The sequence below is a fragment of the Centruroides sculpturatus genome, unplaced genomic scaffold (assembly GCF_000671375.1).
Source record: "Centruroides sculpturatus isolate CEXI.00-Female unplaced genomic scaffold, Cexi_2.0 scaffold278, whole genome shotgun sequence".
NCBI lineage: Eukaryota > Metazoa > Arthropoda > Arachnida > Scorpiones > Buthidae > Centruroides > Centruroides sculpturatus.
Genome location: NW_019384546.1, coordinates 83,146 through 93,315, shown reverse-complemented (window position 1 = coordinate 93,315; position 10,170 = coordinate 83,146). Strand labels below are relative to the sequence as shown.

At 32.8% G+C, this 10,170-nt stretch overlaps 1 protein-coding gene across 1 annotated transcript; it reads right to left on the bottom strand.

Annotated features, from left to right (window-relative positions):
- Positions 1-322: 322 nt before the first annotated feature.
- Positions 323-9,305, bottom strand: LOC111623501 (small nuclear ribonucleoprotein Sm D3-like). The gene is made up of 2 exons (XM_023366099.1): positions 8,849-9,305; positions 323-494 (listed from the first exon to the last, which is right to left on the bottom strand). Exons 1-2 carry the CDS (start codon positions 9,165-9,167, stop codon positions 436-438), a joined length of 378 nt encoding a protein of 125 aa, XP_023221867.1. The 5' UTR covers positions 9,168-9,305; the 3' UTR covers positions 323-435.
- Positions 9,306-10,170: the final 865 nt, after the last annotated feature.

Below are 10,170 nucleotides of genomic sequence, written 5' to 3'. Positions count from 1 at the left end.
GTAAGTTTGTTCATTACTGATAGTAACCAAAGTAGTTTTTATAATTAAGTAACACAGGCAAGAAACTTTTTAATATAAACATTCTATAGGTTCCTTCAAAAAACAAAAAGGTAAAGGGACCCACTCTATCCCAGGACCATTGTATATAATGAATAGATGCTTAATTTATTCATATTAGAATTAATTAAACATCATTTTACTGTTTAATTAAACTTGGTGATAAAATTTCTTTATTTCTATTAAAAATATAAAACTTACATTTGAAACATTTCATTGTTACAAAAAAAAGTTCTGTTAAAATTTGTTTAATGTGGTACAATTATGAAAACAAAAATTTTTGTGAATTTATTTATCATTTTTAGTCAAAAAGCTATTTTTGAAATAGTTACAAAAATTTTTAATGTAGTTTCATATAATGAATACAAATTAAGTGTTTCATTTTTTTCTCTGAAAGAGTTGCCTTCTTTGAAACATTTGTCCTCGTCCTCTTGCGGCTAAAAGAAAAAATAAATTCCGATTATTAATTTCAGAATTATACAAAATTCGCACACATTTTACAAGACTAATTACTAAACCTTTTTTGTTATTCTATGATAAAACAATATTACAAATGAATTTTCATTTTTTTTCAAACTATCCTGTGGGCACTTAGAAGGTTCCCCTTTTTAGTGAGCCCATCATATCCAGATTTTCAGGGGGTGATCAATTCCCTGGTGCTTTTGACCCATCCAGTTCAATCTAGAGTCTCCCAGAGAGGTAGACTACCTACCATCTTTACAGCGTAGCCATCCAGAAGAGCCCTTGGCCACCATTGGCCACGCAGTTCCATTCCCTGAGCACTGGGAGTTCGGTCACGGGTTCATGCCTGGCCATGTGGAGTTTTCCGGCTTTTCTCCACATCTGTAATGCCTGAATAGGGACCAGTTACCCTTAAAAAGACCTTCTGGAAGGCATCCCACTAGGCCAGGGGTGGCCAACAGTTTTTGCCCCCGGGCCGGATTGGAAAGAAAACCTTTTCCACGGGCTGAACCAGAGGTTGCCTTAGGAAGATTTTGAGGTGGTGCGAGAACTCATTGTGGTGTCACCCCATAGAGATAGAGACTGAATTGTAGATAGAGATTACAGATACATTTCTCACATCATCATGCTTTATCAACACTCTATGCTGTACTTAAGAGATTTGTAATGGAGGGTTAACTCTAAACACACGGCGAGTTGTTGACCTTTTTCTTTACTTAGGTGTCAGAATTTTTCATCGAGCTATTTTGAAAGATTGATCGTGGGCCACATAAATTCGTTAGACGGGCTGGATCTGACTTGCGGGCCGTATGTTGGCCATGCCTGCCCTAAGTAGATGCCAAAGTGTTGTATTGTCATAATTCAACAAACTGAAGAGCCCTTAATGTAATGAATTTTCACTATCACTTACTGCTATGCATTTTCTATATTTAATTTTATTAAATTGTTTCAACTTTAAATCTGTGTTAGAGGTTTATCATTTTAAATATTAGAGAGGTTACGGCTGAAGTTTTCACCTGTAAAACATTAACGTTGAATTCAACGTTCACGTTTTACAGATGAAAACTTCGGCCTCAACCTCTCTATTCATTCTTTCAATTGATAATGAATTGTGCTGATTAATTCAGAAAGCAAAAATATATAATTACATACATGTTCTTAAATATATAAATTTCCAATATAATAGCATGTATGCACTTTTTATGGTTGATACAAATTCAGTTATTGTATTTTTATGTGCACAGCCTAAGGATTATCTGTGATTAAAGACAATTTGAAACAGAATGAGTTATGCGAATTAAACAGATAATAGCAATTTAAGATCAGCATATAAAGAATGAAGCAATTTTCTGCATGTACAGTACACTGAAACTGTTCATCATCACAAATCACAAAGAAATCTTTTGCTGTCTCCTGATGATGGAGAAAATAGAATATTGTAGTCTTACACCATTGTTTTTGTTTTATGATTGATAACTTTCCTATATCAACCCTATTCCTGAATAATGAATAATTTTATAATTGCCAAAAAGAACTATAAACTAAAAAAATTATTTATATAATTTGAAAAACAAATTTCTATGCCATTTAAGATCTTACAAATATAAATTATCTTGCTATAATATCCAGAGCAGCTCAAAAGTCAGTTAATGAAAATAGAAAGTACAGTTAACGTAACGTTTTTCTACAAAACCATTTTTTATTGGATAAATTGATGCTTTCTTCACATATTTTGCACCCATATTAGTGACATATTTCAGTAGCCATAATTTATATAATTATGTTGTTAAAAAAATATACCTACATTTTTAAAACAAAGAAATTGATTTAGAATTCCTGATTTAACCAAAATATACATGTAATCAAACATGCTGCATCAGGTGTTGTGCAGGAATCAACTGGTTGTGGAGTGGTTGACTTGTGACTACCATGTCTACATCTAAGTTAATACAAATATACCGAACTGAAGAACTGCAAATACTTGTTATTGTGATTTGCATATGTTGGTCCCCAGATGTTAATTGTATGTAGTAGTTTATAGTAATTATTGATTTCATTTGACGTTGGTGCTTGATTAATTTTGTATTTTCCTATTTTGTTAGTAAACAGTGTTCAATGGTGGTGTCTAGGTTGTATAAATAGTCCTAATATTTTTTGTTACATATGTGGCAAATTGTTTAAAAAAAACAAGAATATTACAAATTTTGTAAAAAAAAGCATATTATGCCAACTTTGGAGTAGAGCTTGGTGATCAAGTTAAACAATGGGCTCCTCACATCATTTGTGTTATTTTTGTTGAGGATTTATGACATTAAACAAGAGAGAAGAAAAAACTCTCTTTTGGAGTACCCATGATACGGAGGGAACCAAATAATCATAGGGATGAATGATATTTTTGTACCTACAAAATTCAGGGCTGTAACACTAAAAATGAAAAAAAAAAAAGACATTTTTACCCTAATCTTCAACCGGCAATAAGACCTTTACCACATGGACTCAATATACCTATACCTGTTCTACCATAATGTCTTGTTCCACTTGTAACTAACTCAGAAGAGGTCAAAGAATCTGCCCCTGGTCCTTCTACCGATGAGTCACAATCTTTCACTCAGAACAAGCTAAATGATTTGGTAAGAGACCTTGGTCTAGCAAAGATGCATGTGAGTTACTAGGATTCCGATTGAAATACAAAAACTTATTGGACATTAACACCACGTTCTCCTAGTACAGGAATAGAGAAAAGGAATATATCAAATATTTCGCAAAAGACGGTTCATTGCAGAGTCATAGGTGGCTTAGTGCAGAAATTTGGAATAGAATATAATGCAGAAGCCTGTAGATTCATAGACTCATCCAAAAGAAGTCTCAAAGGCGTGCTTCTGTACAATGGAAATAAATATGCATCAATACCTGTAGCACATTCTGTGCAACTGAAGGAAATATATGAAAACTTGGAAACTCTTCTAAAAAAATTTAATTATGATATGCATCAGTGGCTTATCTGTGGAGATTTGAAAGTACTGTGCATGTTATTAGGTCAGTAATCAGATTACACCAAGTTTCCATGTTTTCTCTGTGAATGGGACAGTATAGCCAGGAATTTGCATTGGGTTCAGAAGCAATGGCTACCTAGAAAACAATTACAACCTGGCATAATAAATATTGTGAAGAGCAGCTTGGTGAACCTGGAGAAGGTGCTGCTGCTGCACATATATATTAAACTGTGATTAATTTAATGAAACAGTTCATAAAGGATTTATCAAAGGATGGAGACTACTTTTTGTATTTATGCAAAAAGTTTCCAGCCTTGTCCGAAGCAAAACTAAAAGAAGGTGTATTTACAGGACCTGATACAAGGAAATTAATAACCAGACACACAAATTCTTTCTGCAATGAATGAGAAATAACGGGATGCTTGGATTGCATTTAAGGCAATTGTTATTGTTTCTAGGAAGCAATAAAGATCACTAGTATCATTGGTGAATATTGTAAAAAATATGCATTTTACCATTTATAGAATTAGTTTTCGATATTATACAGAATTTTGAAATGGTCAAAAACAAATTGACATTTGATAAAAATAGTTAGAAATCAGTAATCATTTGTCACAGAGAGCTGTTTATTTATTTTTATTTTTTGCTCATTTTAAAGCTTTTTAATGCCCATTCATTTGACAAGCAAGAGAAATATCTTTTTTTTTTTACCGTAATGTACTATTCATTAGTACACGGAAAACATCTAGTTTTCCAGTGAGCTGGCAGAGATTGTTATGCTTAGCTTTAGCTGGCAGAGATTGTTATGAAAAATATAGATAAAGTTTTTTATTGAACTTAGGTGGAATAGTCTTTCTGGCACGGTATGTTGATGATATATTTATTATTTATGATAGCAAAATAACATCACCTAAAAAAATCTTAAAAAAACTAATGAAATTAATGAACATATTAAGTTCACCTATGAGAGTGAAAAATTTGAAAGACTTAATTATTTGGATATTACAATAACCAGGTTTAAAGATCATTTGGAGTATTGTAGGTATGAAAAACCTTTTAACACAAACAAAGTTATAAATTTTAGATCATATTGTCCAATTAGCCAGAAAAGAAATATTTATTTAATGGAAGTAAAAAAGATATTTTCCAGAACAACCAGAAATGAAAAAAGAATAGAAGAAATTAGAAAAATAAATAAGAAGTATTTGTTGAACAATTATCCGAAAAGATTGCTGGAGAACTAGTATGATGAATATTTAAAAAGAAGATTTCAAGTAAAGAAAAAGCAAGAAAGTAAAAAGTATGTTTCTTTTCTGTATACTAAAAATATTTTTGAAAAATATAAAAAGGTTTTTTATGAAAACTTAATACAATTGGCTCCATTGCAAAAAAATAGATTATCTAAATTAATAAATCTAGAACTGAACCTTACAGAAAGAAAGATTTATTGGAAGAGGAAGGAGTGGTTTATAGGCTTCAATGTACGTGTGGAGTACCGTATTATTACGTTGGAGAAACAAAGCAGAAACTCAAAGTGAGGATGTCGGAACACTTGGCAGCGGTATGAAATAAAATTAATACTTCCCCGGTATTTTTGCATTGTTATGTGAACAAATGTCAACTAGATATTAATAACATAAAAATAATACATAAAGAGAAAAATATTGTTAAGAGAAAATTTAAAGAACATTTCGCAATAATTATGCAAAGTAATATAATGAATTTGAATAATGGAGTGATGCCAGCGGAATGCTGGGAAGAGTTGGTGTTATTTAAGGATTGTAAACGCGATGGTATCAGTGAGAAAGATGGGTCTTTCGTTGATGTTGAAGTTTTTTCTGCTGTGTCTACGACTGAGAAAAATGTGTCGTCTGCAGATGTTAGAATATCTTCTGCTGTTCCTATTGTACATTCTAGTTATCAGAAACCCTACTGAAGAGGCCTTGACAGGCAAAATGCATTTGGGGTGAAGTATATATTTATATAAAAATAAAAGTGTTTTTCTTTGTTAACCTGTTTACTTTTATTTAATTTTTTATACCAGTCTACAAACTTGGGATTTATTAAGCCTCCAAAAGTCAGAAACGATTGGAAAACTATATGTTTTCCGTGTACTAATGAATAGTACATTACAGTAAAAAAATAGATTATCTGACTCCATCAATTCTTTTTAGAATAATTTTATTGATATAGAAGAGAAATATCCTTGCAAGAAAAAAAAATTTTATCAGTATTTAAAATTTTGGCTTTTGAAAATCTTAAACACCATCTTAAATTCCTTTTAAAAAAATTACATGTTAAATTGAGACATTCATAGAGCATTAACCTTACACATCAGAACAGATATATGAAAGTAGTAGTAGGTTTTAAAATTTTAAATTTCAGTTAAGTTGATTTGTATTTACTTTGTGGGATTTATTTCAGATGGTTTTATAAAAGTAAAATTTAATCATGCAAGTGAAAATCATGGGGCATAAAAGTTAACATTCAAGGGTAAGGATTATAAAAATTTTGGAAGCATTATAGATCCATAAATCTCATTGAGAGCCTAAACACAAAGTTTGTTGGAATGATTCCTTATAGCAATTATCTATCTATCGTAATTTTGTTTTTTGTTGTTTACTTTATTTCAGTTAGCTTACATTTTTTTAAAAACTAACCCCAATCTGAGAAGAGAGGAAACCACTGGTGAACCCAGTCATCAAAGGACAGCATAAACAATATCTTAGTTAAACTAATACATATGCATCATTTGTTATGCGTAATGTTTCATCAACGTTTAATGCTCAATGTTCTTTATATTTAAAAATTATATTCTAATTAAAATCTCCATTTAGGCCCTGTACACACTAGGCGTTTTTCAACGCGCGTTTTATAGAACCAAGAGTTCTATGTAGCCGTACACACTCAAACGCCAAGCGCACGTTAAATGCGCGTTTATAGATTTTTGTTAAAACGCGCGTTTTGCGGGCACTTTACGGGCGCTTTGAGATATATGTGCTGCCTTATAGCGACGATGGAGGAGCACACACAATCAATTACTTTCTCGTCCATTTCCAAACTGAGCCAGTGCTAAACGCCGAACTAACGCTCGTCGAACGCCGAGCTAACGCGCGTTAGCTCGGCGTTTGACGAGCGTTGAAAAACGTCTAGTGTGTACAGGGCCTTAAAGTTACTAAGTTAAACCTGATTAAAACTGTTTAATATGGTTGAAAGTGTTTGTTTGTCTATTAGTGTTTTTTTTGTTGTTACTGTGCTTATTTTTAAATAATAGAATTTTATAAAAAGGAATGATATTCAAATACTACTGTTCTTTTATGTAATTTGATGTTTGATTAAGAACAGCCTGAGGAAAACCTTTAAACATGGCTGAAAATATTTGTACCAAATAAATCAGAGTTGCTGGAATTTCAAAGGTGTATTCTTAACTGCTTGTATTTATATATAACTTGTGTATATAGTTGCAAATCTAAACAAGAATATAGACTTCAATGAGCAATTATTTATTATGACATCATCACAATGCCGGGCTGCAATTTTTAATCATATTTTTAATTAATTTAATTTAAAATATGTAAGCTGTTTTTTCAACCTCCGATGGTCCATAAAAAAAGACAAATGTAAATAACAAAATGAATTTATTACCAAAAGTTAGGTACAAACATGGTTACTTTTTGACATACTCATCGTGAAGATTTTGGAAGATGGAAGTCGCTCGGCACTAAATCAGGGGTATATGCTAGGTGTTTAAAGATGGTGAAGATTTCCACAAAGATCAGTACTTTTTAACATGTGAAGATGTCCACCTCTTTCCCAAACTGAAAACGTGGCTAGCAGGGCAGAGGTTTTAGACTAATCACAATCTTCAAAACAATGTCGTTAAGGCCATCTCAATTCCCTGGTGGCAACATTCTATGAAGAAGGGATAGAAAAGCTCGTCCACAGATACATAAACTGCTTCAATCTTCATGGTGATTATGTCAAAAAGTAACCATGTTTTGTACCTAACTTTTGATGATAGATTTATTTTGTTATTTACACTTGTCTTTTTTTTTTTAATGGACCATCGGAGGATGGGAAAAAACAGCCCTCGTATATTCTCATCATATCAAATTAGTTGCAACTTGCCCCCATGCATCATACTTTTCCTTTAACAATAATGTCATGCCAGTCACCTATCTAACATTTTTAGGGAAAAATTTTTGAATTGAAATAACATACAATTTCTGATTTGCATGGGAAATTCATATATAGCCGGTCGGGGCCTCTAGTCCCTAAGGTTTCCATATCCGGTCTCAGATTTCGTCTATCTAACTCCATTCTCGAGATTAACGAAAGATGAACGAACAGGCAGACAGTTGGAAATTTATAGGTCTACAATTTTTTCAAATTGAGGTCCAATAATGATATAAATTTCACCACAGAATAAGGGGCATAGAGTTGGCTTTCCTAAACATTACTGCTAGTCAGGTTTTACTTTCAAAAAATTAACGTAAGTATTTGAAACAAGTTTAGTACCGAATAATAAAAGTACTAAACCTACATCATATGTTAATTATATTATTATACAATTATTTTTCAACATAGGTCATTACAAAATGGCGACAAAGTCCCTACATAAAAGTGTCCTAGGTACGTTCAACAATGCAGAACACTACACCAGAATTCTGAGCTGCTTACCGGACAGAGCTAAGAATGTTCCAAACATTACAAACGATTATTCTTTGCCAGACAACTAGAAAAATTGACAAATGAAGTTAAAATTAAATAAAAATAAAAAAATAACTATTTTAATTTATTATATCTTTAAAAGGAAGCTGTTTAAAAGTAGTTAGAGTAAACGAATAAGAATTCTTACAGTGGACAAAGTCACAACTGCTAGGAATATCGTCCACCGTGGAGGCACGGCCCGACCAAGTCGGAATTTACCAAACACGGCCCGGTTTCTGTGGCAAGAATATGTAAAACGGTACAGTCGAACGAGGGGTTAGGATTCTTCTAAACGAGCAAAAGAAAGTCAAAAAGAACCTTATCTCTAATTGTGGCTCTTGGCAAGCTATTCACCTCCACAGTTTGACCAGATTGTCGATTAAATATACAATAGTTGTAACAGACTGTATAGAGACAGAGGGTGCTTTAAGCAATTTCCATAGGAAACACTCAATACTTGATCATCATTGTGGCTTGGGGATCTTTGTATACATTGTTTTGCACGAATAAAAACATTTAGTCATAAACGATGCAGAATTATTACCGTTTTTGAGAGTCTTCCGATAGGCATACATAAAGGAGTCCGTAATCATTCCTTTTGTTAAATAATAAATAAATGAACCTACCCTGAGCTCTCAAAATGGCCGATTTGCCTCTTCCGGCGGTAGACGAAGTGCCTTTCGGTCCTATTTTCTTGAACATCGGAGCATTTTTTAGCATGTCGGGAAGGATGAGGAATCTTATCTTGCTTCCTCGGATGTAAATATTCTCTAATTGAGCCACGCGCCCATCTCTGTAAGTGCACGTGATGTTCGACATTTGACAATTCATATTGTCTTCGGCTTCTACCAATTTTCCTCTGTAAACTTCGCCGGTGTTTGTTTCGCACGTGACGATATGTCCTTCCGCTTCGTGCAAAACTTTCATTGGCACTCCGATTGACATCTCGAACGATAATTAAGCGATAACTTAAACGATTCTTACGAAACGTGCTACAACAAAACGCTTTCGAATCGAATAAACGGGAAAGTGTTGCCAGACATAAAGGAGTTAAGTGTTGCCGGACGTGAAGAAGTTAAGTTAAGTGTTGCCGGATGTAAAGAGCGAAAGTAGCGATATCGAGTAAAGTTTTTCGAAGCAAAAATTCAGTTTTTCGGTAAGTTTTTGTTGAATTAATTTATCTTAAATAAGAAAAATACGTTCGACATCAATTGCGTTTATTATCAAGTTGTTTAAAATTCTAATGTCTTAGCGATGCGACGGAATCGGTAACGTCAGTCGATTCTCATTGTAAATAAATTACACAGATCGACATTTGTAAACTGTTTTTCAGAAAGTTTGGGCAAAAACGGGCGAACCAAAATGATTACAATTGCTGATTACGAAAATACAATAAATTTTTCTCCATCAGAGAAAGTTTTGAAACAATCGCTAAAGAAATGTACTCTTTAATGCTAAATATAATAGACAATAGCGGGTTTACCAGTAAACAACTGCTTGAGAACCCTCTCGTTGAGTTATGAAGACAACGTAGACAAAACTTTTATTTCATAAATAATTATTTCGTATTTAGAATCTAATCTCTTTTTGGTTTATAACATACTTTTATACCCGAGGATAAGCAAGCAGCATTCGTGTGATTAATACACAAATTCGTAATACAGGTAGGCCTCGGTTTACGCCGCAGTTCCGTTCCTACAAAAGCCGGCGCAAATCCAATCGGCGTAAAACGAACCCATATTTACACTGGGGTATAGGGTTAGGTTCCACATAAGTGAAAAATACCCAAATAATTTTGTTTATTAATACAATATAATACAAAGTACAAATAAATTTAATTTTTAAAATGTATTTTATCATAAAATAAAGTTAAATGTTTTTATTAAAAATTTTAGTTTCGGATCTCTTACATTTTTCGGAAAAAGTATCCATCTTTAATTGTTTACTT

Bases quoted from the DNA above. Each gene is read 5' to 3' on its own strand.
- LOC111623501 (XM_023366099.1), bottom strand. From the start codon at position 9,167: ATGTCAATCGGAGTGCCAATGAAAGTTTTGCACGAAGCGGAAGGACAT. The intron at 495-8,848 runs GTAGGTTCATTT...TTTTTCTTTTAG, and splicing joins GGCCATTTTGAGAGCTCAGG to CCGCAAGAGGACGAGGACAA.